This window comes from Centruroides sculpturatus, unplaced genomic scaffold, assembly GCF_000671375.1.
Source record: "Centruroides sculpturatus isolate CEXI.00-Female unplaced genomic scaffold, Cexi_2.0 scaffold449, whole genome shotgun sequence".
Lineage (NCBI taxonomy): Eukaryota > Metazoa > Arthropoda > Arachnida > Scorpiones > Buthidae > Centruroides > Centruroides sculpturatus.
The window spans coordinates 241,680-262,838 of record NW_019384714.1 but is presented as its reverse complement, the minus strand read 5'-3'; the positions used below and the strand labels follow the sequence as shown (position 1 = coordinate 262,838).

General features: G+C 31.1%; 1 protein-coding gene across 1 annotated transcript in view; it reads right to left on the bottom strand.

The window, feature by feature from the left end:
• LOC111627904 (dnaJ homolog subfamily B member 14-like) overlaps positions 1 to 21,159 on the bottom strand; it is a 50,052-nt gene that overhangs the window by 26,118 nt on the left and 2,775 nt on the right. The window contains exons 2-3 of the mRNA XM_023371585.1: positions 3,045 to 3,243; positions 839 to 984 (exon numbers count right to left, since the gene is read on the bottom strand). Of these exons, the coding sequence (XP_023227353.1) occupies positions 839 to 984; positions 3,045 to 3,243 (345 nt within the window). The remainder of the gene's footprint in view (positions 1 to 838; positions 985 to 3,044; positions 3,244 to 21,159) is intronic.

Here is a 21,159-nt window from a genome sequence, read left to right as displayed (position 1 = left end):
ATCTTTTAATCACCATATAGTATAACTGACTTTCTGTACAGTAGATAATTATTTAATGTAATTTAATAGTTTAGAAATATATAAATATTTGTTGTTATATATCCAGTTTGATAGTTTTTTGCAATAAGTTTCAGAATGCAGCTTCAAATATGCAGATAATACATTACTTGTATGATGTCACAGACTAAAATATTTTTGTAATGTTATATTCCAATTTTAACTTATATATTAATTATTCTATTCAAAATTTTAAATTTGAATATTAGATTTTAATAAACTGTGCAATGGTCAAAACTTTATTAATTCCTTTATATCTAAAATATGTTTTCTTTCAGAATAAAGAGTTTCAATTTCCGGATAAAATTCAACTTATAAAAGAACCTTATTATATTTTGTTATAATAATAAAAAATATATATATATATATATTAATTTCTTAACCTGACTCCCAGCAGCAAAACTGATCCAACAAGTCTCATTCTTCCATTCTAGTAACAAGTATTTTTCCTCTAATCTGTTTTTTATAATATAATAATATACAAATAATCATTAATTTTACAATTCTCCTTTCTAATAATATTTGTGAGAGGACTTCTCAGCTAGTAAGTTTAAAAACTAAAATGTCATACTATTTTAATTTCTTGTTTAGCCCAAAAGTCCCACTCAGGCCAAATGAAGACAGTAAGTAAAGTAAGAAAACTTGGAAGATGGGGAGAAAGAAATCACAATCCTAATACTGTAAACTATTCTTGTTAATTTTATTTTTGCATATCTATAACACTTTTTTTTAAACCACAATAAGGGTATAGACAAATAAAATACAAGTTTTAAGAGATTACCTTTAAAAGCTTCAGCTGCACCAGGAGTTTTATTTTTATCTGGATGAAACTGCAAAGCTAATTTTCTATACTGTTTCTTTAATTCCGATTCACCAGCATCTTTACTTATTCCCAAAATTTCATAATAATCTTTACATTGCTTTATCCTATTAAAACAAACATGCAATTACTTTAAGACAAATTCAACAAATTTTATTGAAAACATCTTTAAAAGTTTTTAAAACTTTAAATATAACTTAATTGTCAAAAATTGCCAACATTCTATGGAAAATGACTTGATTAATTATATGATTCTAAGATTATAGATTTTGATCTACAGATATATAAGTAAGTATTTGTTGGAATATTTAACGATTGAAAAAGAAGTGAAAATTCCAGAGTAGTGCAGTGAGTGAATAAAAACAGTGAAGTGTGAGTAGTCAAAGTAATACAGTAACTGAATACAAATCAAAAATAAAGTGTGAAAACTGTATAAAGTGTACTTAGTGTATTTGTTAATAAAAAGTTGATTTGATTTATATTTTATACAATGCCCAATTTTAAGTTTGGGCATTGTATAAAATATAAATCAAAGGGGCGCTCTTGCCAGTTCTGAATTTTCTTTTGAATATTAAAATTGATATCGTTGACATTATTATTTTTAGTTGCCAAAATTGCCCTTTGAAATAGCCACTCTGTATAATAATAAGAAGCACAGAGTCCAAATGGTTAAGAGTTAAAGGTTGAAATTTGGAACACAGTTAGGGTCGTCATGGGAACGTATACTAAGAAGGGATTTTTCGAAATTCTCCCCACGGGGAGAGGTTATTAACAATGAAAGTGGTTAAGTAAGAATTGAAGTGTTAAGAGAAAGCGACGTGCAAGATTTACAGGCACAGATGCGGTTTTTTGTGTTTTTGCGAGAAATAGAACATATTTTTAGACCCATCTAAAAATTTTCTAATTAGTCTGGAAACATGGCAACCTAATTCTTGCATTCCGAGAAAATGGGTAAGATTGGCTATAATGTAATAATGTTAATCTTCACTATTGTTACTTTTTTCCCGGGCAATGCCGGGCTCATCAGCTAGTTTCTTATACTATATATCTAATTAAATCACATATCTATATTAAGTAGGGACAGCTGTGAAAAGTAAGCAAAAACATTGTTTTGTAGGTTTTATTTCCTCAACACGAATTTGAGTTAACATAAATCTGATTCTTCATTCTGGTGATGATCACTTGTTTAGTTTTCATGACAATTATATATTTTTCCGATCTGCAAAATTATTTACAACATTAGTTTACCGTATACAATTAGAATACAGGGAAGGGTTCCTCAGAGGCTTGTCATGCATTCGCCGTCTTCTTCTAACTGTCAGGTCAATCCCAATTTCTTTCATTGGCTTCTGATGTTTCCGTTATAAGATCCAGCTGTAGGTGATTGCCTTCACCTGCTTCTCCAAATGTGCTGAGAAGGAAAAGAGAGCTCTACCATCCACCCTTATTTCTTATATACCCACCCTGTTTCCCTGCTGGGTTTATTGCCCCTCATTGCCTAACGNGTACATTGTTCTCAACATCTGGAAACCATTAAACGTAATGTTTCCTCTTATCAGTTTAACAAAGGAAAGGGATGGCTTTCAATGACTCCAATTTTGCTTTTGGTCACCGTTCAATACCTACCTCCAGCGCCTCCTAGATTTACTCATCGTCCACAAGGGGGTGTTACTGCCCACTTTGAGAAACGCTGGTTTAGATTATAAATTCATACTACATAAGATTTCAATTGAAATTTTTTACACGTATTGCTTGTCATAAATATAGGATATTTTTTAATTGTAATAAAATTTGAATTAACTAGTTTTAGATATTATAATTAAATAACTTATTTTTATTGTTCCTTAATTTCTTGGTCTTTTATAAACAAACAGTAAAAATTATAAATAATGATACTCTTAAGAAATGATAGCTAGCTAATTTAAAAATTAACAAAATTTAAGTTTGCAAAGTCTATCTATTTTCATTCCATGATCTGAAATTTTATGAAATTCATAATTTGCTTGGCTAGTTCCAAAATATTATTTACTCTTTGACTGACATTATGTGAAACAGTTGGTTTCTTCATAAAACTTAGTACATGCTTAGTACAAACTAAACAATTGTTCTGTCGATTGTTTTAATTTTCACTCTAAACTAGAAAATTTGAAAGTAAATTATAATCTACCTTTTAACAGCATCTATTTGCTCTTTTGTACATTCTGATTTCTGACTGCTTCCATCTTCATTTGCTGAAGTTGAAACACCTGATTTTCTTCTCCGAAAAGAGGGGCTACTATGTTTATTTTCAGTCGGCTTTTCTTCTTCTTCTTCATTTCGTTGATAATTTGCTGTTCCATTTAATTTTTGTAGAAGTTCAATTAAATCTAAAATAATAAAATTAATTTTAATGAAGAAATAATCAATAGGTTTTAAATGCAGCAACATTGTTTATTCTAAATTATGTTTTTACTATATTCAAAGATAAATTCAATTTATTTTATAAAAATACATTAATTTTATAAAAGAGCATGCATGTGAATGTGTTATTTATATAAAATGAGTATATTATATACCTTAATATATGTTAAAAATTAATAATTAGAAAGTAAAGCAACAATATTAGATGGAATGTCAGGAGTATTAAAAGCAGAAATAGGATAATGCCAGAAGAATTAAAAATGGGTATAAACTAATTAAAATTTTGTATTACTACAAATAACTAAATAGTGTCATATATATCCTTAATTTCTCTCATAGTTTTGTCATGTCCACAGTTCAGAAAGATACTGTGTTTTCTTCATTCTAACATGCCATAAAATCTAATATATACCTGATTTGAGATACTAAAACCTGAAAAAAAGGAAACTTACAAATTCAATGTGCACACTATCAAAAACATGGCTACAAAACTTTAATGCATTTAAATAGCAATAAATGTATTTTTGAAAACCATTTTATTTTTATATTTACAGTGCTTCACAATGTCCACATTTACAAATATATTCATTTATGACTCCATTATCAGGTACAGAGGATCTGTGAACTATGATAATCACAGTTAAAATTACCAGACATGTAAAATATAATACAGTAGAGTCCCAATATTCCAAACTAATTTGGACAGAGCCCAGTTCAGATTAGCTGAATAATTGAAATAATGCAGAAGCAAACAGTAAAACAGGTCTGGTTTATATAGATCCAACAGTATCAATAATGCCAGTGCCCCACGCTGGACAAGGGTGAAATTGAAACAAAATTCGCAGTAGAGTTTGGAGTGGGCAAAGCCACAATTACTGACTGGAAAAAATCATGCAAAGATTGAGCAGTTTTGTGCCTCTACTTCAGAAAAAACAGTTGAAAATCAACAAATAGCAAGGTCCTCAACATTTAACAAGCTTGATGATGCCTTGTTCACTCATGAAAGAGAAAAGGGAACACTCCTAAGTGGACCTCTTGTTACAGAAAATTTCTTCTTTGCTGCCCAAAACATGCAAACATTTGGATTAGCAGGACTACTGTATCACATTGAAATAAATATCTGTATATATGTTCTTCAGCATAGTGGATAACTGTCTGGTTAACCACAGTTGATAGGAGATTTCTCTGCATGCAAGAGTGAATAGCTAATTATAAATAAATCCTATCTTTACGGAATAACAAATATTACAAGATGAGATAATATACAGATATATTTGTTAATATTTTAATATTAGTCTTTAACCAAAAATAGAATCAAATCTAAGTATGTGTGTATGTACAGAAATTGTATAAGTTACTTAAATAAATTTATTTACATGAAATTTATTAGCTTCTTTATTTTTCCTATTTGTAACTTAAATTTTTACAGTAAATATCTTGTTGAGTTCAACTAGTGTATTAAGAAAAATGTGATAAACTCCCATGTCATTGGAACTGGAACAGAACTGAAATAACTAGTAAAGAACTCAAAACAAATTACAAAACTAGAAAATAAATAAATAAACCACCATATAAACACACAATAATATTTAACACCCTATACATAGGGTGTTAAAAATTAATTAAAAAATCTAAACTCTTCAATGTAATATTATAAATTTATTTTTTAGGTTAAAATAAGACTTGAAACAGATTGCAGAAACATTCATATTTTTTAATATATAATCATACTGTTACATGTTAAAAAATATGTAATTTGTAAATATTATAACCTGTCTCTTTAATAGATTATTTTTGTTGTAAATTTTAGAACAAATGATATCATTTGTTTTAAAGTTATAACAACAACAATAAATCACATAATATAGAATTGGAAATGATGATAAAAATAATAACAACAATGACAGCTTCCAGTTTTGTTACTAATATAAATTATATAGTCTATATATTGGCAATGTAAATAAAACAATGAAATAAACTTAAATTAGAACAGAAAACATATCTGAAAATTTCATTAAACAGTACCACACACATCTCAAAACTTATGAATATACTTCTTATTTAAAGCAACAAAAATGTTTCTGAAATAAATATTTTCAGTTGCCTTAAATAAGTATTATATTCATAAGTTTCAAGATAAAAAGAAAATACTTTGGTCAAATTTACAATTAATAATAAATTACAGTAACTTCTTGCAAATAACCTACAAGTTGTGTTTAAAAGTCAATTTGAAAGCAAGTGTATTACACAATGTCCAAGTTATCTGCCAATTTTCAGTTGCAATTGTAAACTCATCCAATAAATGATCTTGGTAAGTTTGTATAAAGTTTATCTTTAAGAAAAGTATAAAAAAGTCTACACGTCATGCATTCATCTGCCACGGCAATTTTTCCAGAAACCACCACATACTAGGGATCAACTGATTAAATCAGCTAAAATTTAGTACCAGTAATTAGTCATTCTTGTACCAGTAATTAGTCTTGTTTCATCACACATCACTGATTTTTCTAGTCAATTATAAAAAATAATAAAAACAACAAATTTTTGGTTTTTAAATATACGTATTGTAAGCATGGAATTTCTCATTTCTAATAATTCAAGTTTTAATTTTTATGAAATTTTTTAAATGAATACTGATGAATCAGTTTTGGTTACCAAAGTGTGATTTCTGTTTTTCAACTGAAAACCACACTTTAGTAACCAAAACTGACTGATTCATCCTTATTATTTCTAATTTCATAAAAACTCTTGTTTCATTTTTTAAGCTTGTTTCAGTTTTATGAAAAACTGAAACAAGCTTAAAAATAATCAGTTTTTATTGTAAAAATGTTTAGTATCATGTAATGGTTTAAATATCTTGTAAGCTTGAATGAAAAGCTGGCAAGGGCTCTTGTACAACTTTCCCAGCACTCAAACAGGAAGTTAAGGAGACCAGGAAGAATGATAATTTTCAATTACACAATTAGTAGTGGGATTTAAATAATTTAACAATCAGCTTGATACTCTAGTGACACTAAGTATGAAAAACAATACTTATAAGTTTATGTGCAAGGCCTTATGGTATTTTTTCATATCAATGCACTCTTTCACATTGAAAAAATATACAAAATAATAAACTATCCAGTAACAAAAAATCAATGTCTTAATATTAATACACAAAATTGTTCTGGAAATGTATTTATTGCCCTAAATTTGACTGATTTCCATACTTTCTCTGTTACATTTTATAACAATCTGAAAATAAAAATGAAATACTGCACTTACTCACACATAAGACAAGGTATTTATTCATTTTTCACTTCTTCAAAAACTAGGTTGTCCTATACATGTGAGCGAAGGATTTTTTGTGTTTTTGAAATAATTTATGTGAAGTGTGTATTCACAATTTTTACTGGATGCTCATCCTCTGGTGTTTAAAAACAAAAGTAATTTATCTGGACCACTTGAATCCTTGTGTGTTGTCAGGAGTAAAGATGAATTGCAATAGGAAAAGCAAACTTTTGAATTGAATTACAAATTAAAAATTCCAAACTCACATGGAACCCAATACTGTATAAGTTTTAATCCATTCCCTTGTGAAAACAAATGATTATTTGGAAATCAAAATTTGGAGAAACTCATAAGTGTAATTGATGGAGAATGGATTCGACTGTTAAAAATTGGCAAAAAAAGGTTCCTGATTGTCCAGCTTTACACAAACAAATTATGTTGTTGATTTTACAAGATTTTTCCTTAAAGTTTAAAAGTAATTTTTGCAGGACAATATGTGCATTTACATGCATTTGATATTTTATTTGTGATTAAACAAAATAAAGTTAGAATTGTATTAATAAATCTAATGTTTAAATTTTGATCTTTAAAGTTACACCTCGTTCTATATGCGAGATCATCTTATACACGAGTAAATACAGTATTTACTTATTATCTTTCTGCACAGAACATTCGTAAAGTTGAACCCATTTATACATTCCCAGATGTACTGTACATTTTGCAATTATACATTAATATTTTCTTCACAGTACTTTCTCCATTATAAAATACTTCACTAATAAATTTTTCATTTATATAAGTACACTTTTGTGCCTACACATTATGCTTAGTAGACTACAGCACTTTTTTCTCACTCGTGTTACTCACTTTGAAATGGAAAAACAAAACAAATATTAAAGAAAGTGATTTATGTATTCATGTCAGTTTAGTCAACACCAACAGCAAATCATCAGAAAATGAAAAAGTAGAGTGAATAATTTGTAACACAATACCATTTTCAACTAATTTTTCCCATTTACCAAATTGTTGTGTCAGTCCAAAAACATTGAAAATTTTCACTTTCCACATTTCGTTTTGTGGATCAATTTTACTACACAAATCACTGTCCCATTCTTTTTCAATATTTACTATCAGTGTGATCTAACTTTTAGAATGATTCTTCATTCTTTCATGAGATTGGACTTTTGATGGAAGAAGACAACTGATATCACACATTGTACTGATATATGACAAGTTCATTGAGAGAAACAACAAACAAACCAATCAATTTTTTTAAAAGTACATGACTTAATTTCACTAATTTAATTTTTCCTTTTATATGTTGTTCAAACATATTATACATACTAAATTGAAACTTCTTTGTTAAAAATTACACATACAAATTCACTTGTGTAGTTAATTTGGGTCATATTGTATTTTTGAATAGGCTTTTAGAGAAGCTTTTAGAGAGAATATAGTTGTCACAAAAGTAGTTTAACTTGTACATTTTTCTCAGATCCCTTGAAAAATGTATAAATGGGATTCAACTGTATATTAATAAACTGTATTTAAAAACTTTTTCTGAATTGTTTTTATAAAATAGACATAGAAGTTTTATCATTTTGTAAACATATTTTTCTTTATTTTTTATGCTTTTTCATAGATGAAAATATTAACATTAAAATACGTTTTTTAATAAATTCTAAAAATTCATAAAAATATGATCCTCCTAAATTGCTGGTATAAATTATGCATATTTAGACATTAAAAAAGTGTGTGTATATGTAAAGGACTCAATAATCACACTAAGCCATGAAGGATGCTTCATACATACAGACAATTTGGTTAGCAATCAAAAATTCAGTTTTTGAACAATGCAATATGTGACTGGAGGGTTGGCACCTCTTTAGTGCCTTGTCAGGACTGACACCACTGTGTCCCGATTGACAGGAAAGCCTAGACGGCATGTTGATTCAGATTAGAACATAGATTATGTGAGTGGCTTCGCGGGCTGTACCAGAAATGAATCACTCGGATGCCAGCTTATTTATTTGTAAAGGAAAATACATTGTACACAATTTATGGCATTAACGAGTTATAATAAATCAAGTTAAAATAGGTCCAGATATTTCTGCGATTCTCAAGAGAGAGTTTACAGTGGTTTACAAGTTGACAAATACCTGGAGGAGATGATGTCCACAGAGTGATGATAGACTTCATTGAGATTTTCTTTGAGACTAAGGAATCCATTATCATTCTGGAAGGGTTTCAGAAGGTTCTGGATTGGGAAAGTTTGGGTCAAGATTGTCAGGACGGTTTGTCCTCACCAGCACCATTGGTTGAGGGTGAAATCCAATAGAGAAAAATTTGACACAGGCACAGAAAAATTTTTGAAGACTTTAATCCAACAGGAACGGCAATGACTGACACTTCAGCCATCAATGTCGATATCAGTCCAATATCACCCAGCTAAGAGGTCAGAAGATCATGGGAATGCGTCATTTTCACCATTGAGAAAATATAAATGGAGATTTTCTCAGGTAGTAGATTCGACAACAATTATCGAATAAGTATGATAATAAGTACGATATCAACAATATATTGGATTCTCACAAATATATCAGACATTACCCAATCATTACAAATTGTTTCATCCTTCAAACACTCATCTCTTCCATGCCAGAAACTTTAAAACATTTAGAAATAACTTGGCTTGTAAAAAAGCTTGAAGCTCATCCGAGACTTATTCAAGATGTAGTTATCTGTGGAATTCAAGTTGTAAGATGCTGATAAGACAGACATGTCGTGGTGTCTCAATGAACCATGATATCTCAAACCTTCTCTGTTTATCAGTGGAAAATAATTAATAATCTCTTACACTTGCTGGAACCACCAGATTACAGAACAAGCAAGCAAAGCTGATGCTTTGCTATCTATGGTTATTCTTGCCATTGCTATCATGGTTAAAGCACCATGCTAGCAATGGCAACCAGCATAACAATTAAGGCACCTACATTAAATGTTCAGAAAGCACAGGTATACCCACATTACATACATTATGTGTTCCATCAAATAATAGTTGTATTGTGAACTGCCATTTCCCATACATTTTTTTTCCTATTTAAAAAAGTCTCATGTCATGGAAAGTTTTTAAACAATTATCAATATGGTTTCATGCCCTAGCATTCTGCAGAGGATGCCCTTATTAAATCGTGTGATATTCTACAGCAAGGAAAGAAGAGATTTATGTTTCTGTTAATATTTCTAGATATCAATGATGCATTTGACAATGTGTGATGGCTCTCAATTTTAAAACTTATCAGATATATCAAAGTACTAGTAAATATTTTCTACTTGCTCAAGGATTTCTTAAAAGACAGAACAACTGAGCTTAAATTGGGCTTTGTTAAAAAACTTGTTCCCTAAATAAAGGCCTGAAGACTTTCTGGATTCCTGGATCTGGATTCCTATTCTGGAATGTTATTATAAATGACTTGCTAATTAAATTATCCAACTGTTCCTATTCCTTGATTATAAAATCAGCTATATCATTAAAAATACTTATTAATAATTTGCCAAATTTTCTTAAAACCCAGAAATTTTTGGTTTTCACCAAAACACCCAATGCAAAAATTGGATAGATGGCAACACTTGGAATGGACAAAGTATCATATCAGTAAGGAATGCTAAGTTGAATCATAGTAGAGGTAGAAATATAAGGTATCCCAAAAGTCTTTTTCAAAATAAAAAATCAATATTATAACAACACACCTGAATTTTTGCCAAGAATAGAATTATTTTATTTCAAACATTTTCAACCTATTTATTATAGGCCATCCTCAGGCTTACGATTATCATTCCAAAATAGAACATAACATTTTTCAAATAAGTTTTATTTTTAAATTTAAAAATGTAGAATAATTGAATAATATAATATACATAATGAATACATAATCTAAATATATAAAATTACTTGTCCTGACTGACTGACTGATTCATCATTGCCCAGAGCATCATCGCTGAACCTAAAGAGGTGAAATTTGGTACACAGTTAGGGTACATCATGAAAACGCGTACTAAGAAGAGATTTTTCGAAACTCCTAGGCGGAGGGGAGAGGATTAAGGCTTAACAGGAAGAACAGCTACTGTACTATTTTAAATGTAATTTTTTGTTTTTACAGTAGAATCCCTCTAATCTGTCACCTTTGGGACTGGGAGTATGGTCGAAACACAAAAAAGGTCAGATTATCAGAAAAAAGTAAAATAAACAATCTTCCCCTTTGTCCAATCTTTGTAGCACTGCTAATTTTTCATTTAACGAGAGAGTAATGTGTTTACGTTTCACTTCTGACATGTTGAAAACACACACAAAACTGTACATGTACACACAATGTAAAACATATACTGTAACGAACACAGAAAAACTCCACGGACAGTAAGTCACTGACGAGTCAGGACAAGTTTCTTGACTCCGACCACGGTCGGATAAACTGGAGTGATGGACTAGCCGAGGGCAGACTAGAGGGGTTCTACTGTATCTGCGTTTTAGTAGGGTATGCCATGGGAATGCACACTAAGAAGGGATTTTTCAAAATTCCTCTGCAGGGGAGAGGGAGAGAATTAAGAATTAACCAGAAGAATGGCTTCTACTGTACTATTTTAGATGCGATTTTTTGTTTTCAACTACATTTAGTCTTCATTGAGTACTTAGGTGTATTAAATTGATAACATTTCAGACATTGTTATAAATATTTTTATCTATTTCAATTTTAAAAATGTTCGAACCATTTTAAATTCAAATTTGTTATTGCATATTGGTTCGATTATAGAATGATTGTAAATGTTCCAGAAAATTGATCAAACTGAAAATAGTTCATTTGATTCTCGGCAATTCTCATCATTCTCAGCGGTAGGTGTTATATAACAATTACTATGGTTGTTGAAATACTGAATATAAATAGGGTTTGCTTGCAAAATCCTCGTGGGCAAAGCCATGGGTAACAGCTAGTATAATATACATTTGAAATAAAATAATTTTATGCTCGGCAAAAGTTCAGGTGTGTTATTATAATTGCAATTGCTGAGAGAAAGGTGGATAATAATAATAAAAAAAAAAAATATCAATATTAAAATAATGTATCAGTTTAATAAAATAAAAAAAATTTTGTAATAAAGTACAGTCCCTGGGAATTTATTTCTTGAAGATAATATCGTCTAAATGTGTTCAGTTATTTTGCTAGCACACTCCTACATGGGAGGCAAAATTTCTGAGAACTGCTCGGCACTTGTTCTCCATGATCACTGCCATTTGTGAAATTTGAGATTTATATGAGGGAATAAAAGCATTTAATCCTTTAAATTTTTAATAAATTCCTTTAACTAGAAGTTGCACCTGCAGAAACAAAATTTGAGGTGCATGAGAAAATTATAACTCTTTTTGTTTAACTATAAACATTCTCAAGATCAAACCTTATATAGTTTACAGTTATCAGCGAAATTCGTCATATTGTTGTCATTCTAACACCAACTTTAACCCCACACCTGCTAAAACAATTGATCACCTGACGAATTTTCCCACCAAAAAGGTATAAAAGCCATCCTCCTTCCCCTCATCGGGGGAATCGCCGAACGTCGAAGTCAGACATCACCTTCTCCATCGCCGCTCTACACGCCCATCGCAGCCCTACACTTTCGTCGCCGACCTATACTTATGTCACCGATCAGAATCCATTTGGACGACATTACAGGAAAATATCCCACTGGTATATGCAAAGAGGTATGAACGCTTATTATTGTAAACTCTCTCTCTCATCCGCAAAGTCTAAGGAGTTTTGTAAGATTTTATTTAGTTAGTTAGGTTAATAAACTCTTGTTTTGTTTTTTAAATGGTGTCGTTACTCGACTTTGCAAACGTCTTATCGTCGACCCCTCCGACTCTCGCGTAATGCGTAACTGAATGAAACGCCATCCTTGACAAGAAAGTAGGTCACCAATCTGTGGCCGGAAGGAGAGGACTTCCTCTTACCTCCTGGTGGCTCACATATTGGTGTAGCAGGAGTGGGTTTCGAACTAAAAATCCCTAGCAATATCACACATTTCTTCTCGGATATTTTGTTTCAATTGATCCAGAGAGGTATAACTGTTGCTGTATAGCTTTGATTTAAGGTAGCCACACAAGAAAAAAATCCATTGGTGTCAAATCGGGGCTACATGGAGGCCAGTTTATATCACCTCATCTGGTTAGCAAAGTCAAGTCTCTCAGCACCATCAATTGGCTTTAATTCTTCAACCAACTGTATCTTGTAGGGGTGGAGACAAGTCTTTACGCATTATGTGATGTAGGGAACTTTTAAAAAGACACTTATCCTTTTGCAAACAGAGAGAGCAGGAATCACTCTAGAGTATGGAATTGCTTGTCTCATGACTGGCGTATGTTCTCCACATTTTCCTCACTTGTTGATGACCTTGGTCCCCTGTCCGAGGTTTGTTCATCGTCAAACAGTCTCTTCAAATTTCTGTACCCATGTTTTGATGAGTTGAGTACTCAGTGCTTTATTTATATGATGCAATTGATAAAGATTACAAAATTTTCACCATGCCATAATGGCAGAATTATTGTTTTTATAAAACTCGCACACGCAGCATGCATGCTCTGCTCCTGTGTAACGTACCATAGCAACTAAATTCCCAAGGATGAGGCCAGCGATCGGCATAATTCCTGCACCCCTACCATTAGTTGCGTTTACACAGTGGGTAAAACAAATTGAAAAAGACTTTTGGGACACCCCATATATAATGGATGAATCTGTGGTTTGTTTTATTGTGAAATGGTCATAATGTGGGGTATGCCTATTAGGTTTTTATAAATTATAACAAATATTTGATAGATTTCAAAACTTCACATATATAGTGTGAAAGCAAGAGTCCTAAAGATGTCACAAAAACTGTTGTTAAATATGATTATGAACCTCAGAAAAATTATGCTCAAATAATAATAGATTTTCCATTGAAATATTTGTTTTCATCATCATCACATTATTTTCTTTTCACTTTACATAAAGTTTATTGCTATTTTTCTGATATAAATTAAAAAGTTAAATAAAAGTAAAATTTATAAACTTTTTTTAATTACTTAAACTAAATATTTGACCCACAATTTCAAATTCAATTTTGACACACCTTTGGAAAAAGGTTTGCCAATGCTACACTAGGCTATTTCTTAGAAAAGGAAAGCAAGTATCATGCTGGAATAGGAACCACATAGGAGAATTTGTGAGAGTTTGTAAAGAGTTGTTCTCTTGTAAGCAAGAATGGCATACAAGAAAATAACTCTTGTAAATTTTACTAGATCTTTGAAACAAAATAAACTGTTTCACAAATGCGACAAAAGTGCAGTTCAAGCAATGATTTCTGAATGTGTTATTTGGCAATTGCAAAAAACAAATCATAAATTTCACAGATAACTCAAGTTGAAAAAGTGTTTCACTTTCTACTAGCCTTTCTGAAGATATTCACAGAACCACTGTGATAAACTTATTGCTGATACAATCTCAGTATACTGCTTGCTCTGATGTCATGACAATAAAATGGACTACAGCTATTTATCAAATGTAGAATAGGATACTAAATTTCAGTTCAATTACCAGGAAAGATTCCTTATTTCAATATGCAAAGTCAACAGCCATATTTATCCTCATATTTTGAAACTTGCAAAATGTGTAAGACAGAAAAATGTAAAACATAGAACACTATCATTCAAATGATAGTTGTTCTATGCTTTATGTTCAATTTGGTAGTATCATTATCATAATTAGATCTAATGCCCAGACAAATACTTTTAGAAAACACTTTTTCAAATAGATTGACTCCTTGAAATTAATTAGTATTGGTGTCTTATTGATATAAAATGCAGTCAACAACAAATGATTTTTAACTTTGATGTTAAAATTTGACTAAAAATAAACAAAGTGTATTATTAGAATTTATTCATTCTGTATTTATTAGAACTACAGTAGAGCATTGATTATCCGACCCCCGATTAACCATCACCTCTGTTAACCGACCGCATTCTAGTCGACAAATTCAAATCTGCTAGTGATGTGGCTCTACAATATTTGGCTATGTCTTGGCTACTTTAATATTATTTTTACATGTTTTAGCTGGCAACACTGGATTGACCAGTATTTAAACGAGGCTTAATTTTCTAATTTTTAACAATACAATAGCAATGATTATTATTTTTTAAAAAAATTTGATAGGCTTAACATGGAGGAAAATTCAACACGAAGTAGGTTAATAGCTATATACTAATATATTAATATACTAATTGCATGGGATATAATAATATACTACACTAATAATCGATTTTTTCATACTTTTCGGTTATCTGACTTTTCAATTATCCGACCAACCCCAGTCCCCAATTGAGTCGGATAATCTATGCTCTACTGTATGTATCAAAATATTTTGAGAAACTAATAATTTTTATTAACAATTTTCCAAATTTTGTAGAATCTGCTTATTGTAGTCAAAATACTGTTATCAATTGTTTGTTATTACAATCAGCCTGTCCTAAAATCTGTTAGCTACAAAACACACTAGTAAAACTTCCCTTAAGTATTAATTAATGTAATTAGATTTCAGTTATAATTATAGCTATTATATCTTCAGTTTATTATCAACATAAACATATTGTTAAGCTGTCTTGCTGTACTATCAGCCTTAACACATAGATAATATCAATCAATCCTTATCAGTTATTGTTATCAGCTTTAACCAGCATTTTAAATGTTGATCATTTTAATCATTATTTGCAGACATACAATAGTTTAAATTGCTGGTATTTCATAGGCTGGATAAATTACTAGTAATTTATTTTTTTAAATTATTCATTAATTATAAGTATTAAATCATGTTTACTTTCTCGACTGTTATATATAACAGAGGAAAAGTATAACAATCAGTCAAAAAATGACCCCCCCAAGATTTTTAATTTTTTTGGACTTAGGAAACCTTGAAATGTATAAAAATACAAAAACAATTCAGAGTAATTTCTCTCTCTGTGTGCGTGTGTGATTTTACTTATTATTAGCATTTACAATTTTTTTTAAAACCCATCCCTACCTTAAAAATTAAGCTTTTTGCCATTTTATAATAGTTAAAAATATAAAACATTTTTTAATAAAATATGATAACAGATGGTGCTGCCAAAATTTTAAATGTTGCCGAGAAAGTTGAGCAACTCATTGCTGGTTTATTTAAAATGTCCTTTTAATGTCAAAGTTAATAAAACCAGAATTTCCATTAATTTTATTCCGTTTAATGTTATCAGTTGGTTATCGTCAATACAGATGAGTCCAAAAATAATTTATAATAAGCAGATTCTACTATATCTACTTCTAATTTATTTTATTCAATTTAATTTCCCAACCAACTTAAAAATGTAAATAAATCAGTATAAACTGAAAAATAATGAGCAATCATCAACAAAATGATTTTTAGCATTGATGTTAAAATTTGACTAAAAATAAACAGTGTATAATTAGAATTTATTTATTCTATATTTATTAGAACTCATCTTGAACTAGATTGTGACCATGTCACAATGCAGTTTTTTATCATATTTTAATTTAAAAAATCACATGACTTCTGGTCCAGACCAGAAGTTTGTATATAGTTAATCAGTGCCTCCAGCCCTAAAGTTTTCCATATCTAGTCTCAATTTCCATCCATTAACTCCATTCTTGAGATTAAGGAAGGATGGACAAAGACTGTTGACAGTGAAAATCTGTATATCTGCAATATGAAAATTGCAGCCCACTAACAAATCAGGTGTGGGCAACCTGTAGCATTCTGTGACTTTCTACGTACTATCAAAATCTTTAAACATATTTGTCATAAGTAATTTATAATAAGTTCATGTATGCATTGAACATTGCTATAGCAATAAATTTGAAAAGTTATCCATGGTATTCATATCTCTTTTACAAATCAGCAGACTTGGCAATGTACAAGATGCCAATTGTAGTTAACAAGTTCTAATTAAATACAGTTTAAACATCCAAGGTTACCCAAATATTGAAAAACTGCAACCTTAAAGTTCTGACTAAAAGTAAGTAAATATGTTTTTCCTAAATTTTTTATCTATTGGGTTGTTCAGAAAGCAATTTTTTTTCTTCATGACAGAAAACAACTTTCTTATAATATATAAATATTTTATTCAATTATATATTGACCATTTTGGTCCAATACCTTTTGCCATTTTTCTGGTGGTAGCATGATTCCATGCTCATAAAATTTCTAATCTTTGCTTACAAAAAAACTGATCCAAGTTATTTTTGACATCCTCATTTGTAAAGATCAGAATAATATCTGGTGAATATGGTGGATGTGATAGCACATCCCATCCAAACTGTAACAGTTTCTGATGAGTTAATAAACTTGTGTGAAATCTGGCATTATCATGGTGAAACATTACATCTTTTCTGTTGATCAATTCTGGCCTTTTCTGTTTGATGATGTCACTCAATTTGTCCAGTTAATGGGGGGAAAAATTCCGTTAAAATCCCACCAGAAAGCATCACTTCTTTTTTTTTTTTTATGAATATTGGCTTTTGAAGTGCTTTGAGCCAGATCATCTTTACTACTCCATGATCGCTTACATTAGACATTGTTATTATATACAATCCATTTCTTGTCACCAGTTATGATTCGCTTCAAAAATGGATCATTTTCTTGACGTTTGAGAAGCAAATCACAGATGTTAAAGCGATGGAGCAAATCTCTTTCTTTAAAAATGTGTGGAACCCATATATTGAGCTTTGAAACAAAACCAAGTCATTTCAAGTGACCATAAACAGTTGAATTGGACAAATTTAATCTCTTAGCAATTTCTTGTGTTGTTATTCGGCAGTTTAATTCAATCAATGCCTTTATTTTGTCTTCATCAGCTTCAACTGGCCTTCCAGAATGAGGTGCATCTTCAATATCGAAATTGCCAGAATGAAATTTTGCAGACCAGTTTTGGCACTGTTGTTCTGTCAATACATCTCCACACACGTCACACAATTTTTTTCTCACTTTAACAGCATTCTTACCTTTTCGGTAATAAAAGAACAAAATATGCTGAAAATGCTACTTTCAATCTTCCATATTTGATGGGGGACAAAAAAAAACAAAAAATTGCACAAAATCAAACAAAATTTTTTACAAATAAACCTTAAAATGCCAGTTGTCAAAATATATAATGATAATACGGCTTAGAATTAAAATGGGTAAAAATATGACTAATCCCTCTAGTGGTAAAAAAAAAACAAAATTACAGGTAACCCCCGTATAACACAGCACTTTTATAGCACGGATTCGCTCTAACACAGTTTGAGAATTGGTACCATCCCCCGTATAACACGGTACTTTTATAGCACGGATTTACTCTGACACGGTTCGAGAATTGGTACCATCCCCCGTATAACACGGTACTTTTATAGCACGGATTTACTCTGACACGGTTCGAGAATTGGGTAAAACCCTCGTACAACAGGAAATGTAATAAATTTTTATATGTAAATTTTCTCTTCTCGCCTTCTGTCGATACACGTGGTCCTTCTCGAAACTTGTTTCAATGTTGCCAGATCGCGACGCTTCTGCTTCTGATGTTGCCGAATGTTTTTCCCTTATTCCATACTTGCTTTATTCTTCATAAGTGCTTAGCACCATATAAGGAAATTTATAAAGACCTTTTAACTAGAAGCAAGCAATCTAAAATTACATACATTTTGCAAAAGGTAAAGCATGGATCTGAAGATAATGCAGAAAAATGCTCAGAGGATAAGGATAACTTGCCAAAAAGAAAACGCTCTCGGTTAATTAATAGTGTTTTTAGTGATGACGAAGAAAACATTGTTTAATTTATATTAATATGTATCACTTAAAAAATTTTAATGAAGATATTTATCTTAATTATGAAAATTTACTAGCATGTTCTTTAATTTTTGGAACCTAACCCTCCTTTTCGTATTAGTTCTTTGTTTCGTATAACACGGATTCGCATAACACGGCAATTTTTTGGAACGTAACTACTGTGTTATACGGGGGTTACCTGTACCTTCCAAACAACCCTATATAATTTTATTTATATTTACGACATTACATATAATTGGATCTTATATAGAATTTACATAAAATCTGGTATTTTCAGTGTTTCAAACCAATAAAAACAATATCTTGTGGCCCTTTATTGTAGAAAACTTATCCATTATTATATAATATTGAATTATAAATTTCATAAAATTTTGTAATAGAAATTATGATTAATCAAACAATGTTCAATGAGTATGTTTGATCTTTATTATTTATTCCAACTTGTTGCAACTACAGAATACAAATGTAGTACAGTAGAGTGTCAATTAGCCAAATCAATTGAGGACTAGGACAATTGTTCGGAAAATTGATTTTTCGGATAACCGATTATGTACAAAAAAATACATTATTAATATAGTATATTAGTATATCCCAATTATAGTATATTAATATATCCCATGTTTAAATTTTTCTCTGTTGCGTGTCGCTTTGCGTTGAATTTTCGTCAATGTTAAACCTAACGAAAATTTTTTTATAATAATCATGGCTATTGTATCATTAAAAATTATTTCTTTATTTTGTACAAACAAAATAAATATATTGAAAAATATAAAAACAAAAAAAATTATTAGAAGTTAAGCTAGTATCAAAAACGTTTGATTCAGCACGACACAGTCTGAATGGAATGCTTTCAGTTAATCAACGTTTCGGTTGATTGGCATTCGGATAATCGACGCTCTACTGTATATTCCACAATTGGCATTCAATTTTAGATTTTCAGGATAAGATAGTGCTGATAGGTTTATTATAAAATGAATATAATATAATCTAACTACTTGGTAAGATCCAAAATTTCAAGTCTTGGCATATAGTTTCCTTGTTTTCAATAGTCTAAAACACCAAGGAAACACCTTCAAATTAATCGCCTTGGGCAATGATAACTTTTTCCAGAGCTTGTATGACTTCTGGAAACATTGCTGTAAGACATCTTTTCAACCACCCATAATACCTCCTGCAAAGTTGCTTTTACCTCATTTCATGACTCAAAATGATGTAAAAAAATCTCAGTTGTTTATGATAGATGGACTCAAACCACATTTTACATCCAGATATGTGGAGTTAGCATTACATCCTTTTGTCACAAAATACAAGAGGTTTTTGACTATGAAGAACATAATTTTAACACAAAACAACTACTAATCTTAACACTGTGTTAAGTAACAACAATCCACAAAACCTTTTTATAACAGTGTTGTGTCCTATAATAATCTTCACAAATGATTTCGACTTCTACCGAGGTCTGCTCCAGGTGGTGACTAAATGGTGTCTCCTCTTGGCCACTGGAACGATGACACCTGAGATGTAAATAATGCACTATCACGTTTCACCCCTCTGCTTGTCCCAGTTTGAATTCTTTGAATAAGTATCTCCACGTCTTTGACTACAAAATTGCAGCCTTCCTTGCCCTTACCAGACGGGCCTTCACACACCACACAAACGCTCACGACACCTGGTTAGAGCTCTGCCGCATAGAAAAAATTGCCATTGAGCATGGCTACAATAAAGGCATGATTTGCGGTTTAGCCAGTGCCTGTGCCGACTGTCCCCCATGCTGCAGTGGCAGCCCCCTGACTACGTCGGATGGTGGCCACCAACCCATTAAGAACGATAGACATGCGGTTGTCCAGTTCAACCAACATTTAGACCCCCTATACAGGGAGATTGCTTGCCGTAATTGCACAAAGATTGCGTACAGGAGAACTGGCACTATTCACAACTTGCTGCGCAACGCCAAGGACGTGATAGATCTCAACAGGGCCCCAGGGGTATACTCCATTCTGATCAGGGATGGAGAGACTTAGTTTACATTGGCTCCACCATTTGCTCAACACAAAACCTGTTACGTGAGCATCAACCAGATATTAAAAATAACAGGCACACCACCGCCTTGTCGGCCTACACTACTGACCCTGAAAATTGGGTAAACTTCCAAAACACCAAAGTAATCAGATAGGCATTTCATATTGATCACATCCATCACCTGGAGGCCTGGGAGATTTATAAAGCCAACATTGGGGGCACCTGCATCAACTTTAAAGATGGAGAAACAATTGTCCAGGTGAAGAGATACTTATTCGAAGAATTCGAACTGGGACAAGCAGAGGGGTGAAACGCGATATGCACATTATTTACATCTCGAGCGTCATCATTTCAATGGTCAAGAGGAGACACTGTTTAGTCACCACCTGAAGCAGACCTCTGTGGAGGTGGAAATATTTGTGAAGATTGTTATAGGACAACACTGTTATAAAAAGGTTTTGTGTATTGTTGTTACATAATTTTAACCTGAGTAAATAAAAAAAAACTAAGATTCTACTTGAATAAGTAAAAATTGTCTCTAGGTTTAATCATCACTACAGAACATGACAAATGTAGTCTGGGAATAAGTTCAAACCACTTCAGAGAAACCAAGGTCATGTGACAAGGAACATACAATGTTCGTTGAAATTAAATAAGGGTAGAATTGAATACTTTTAAAAATTGAGAACTTTAAA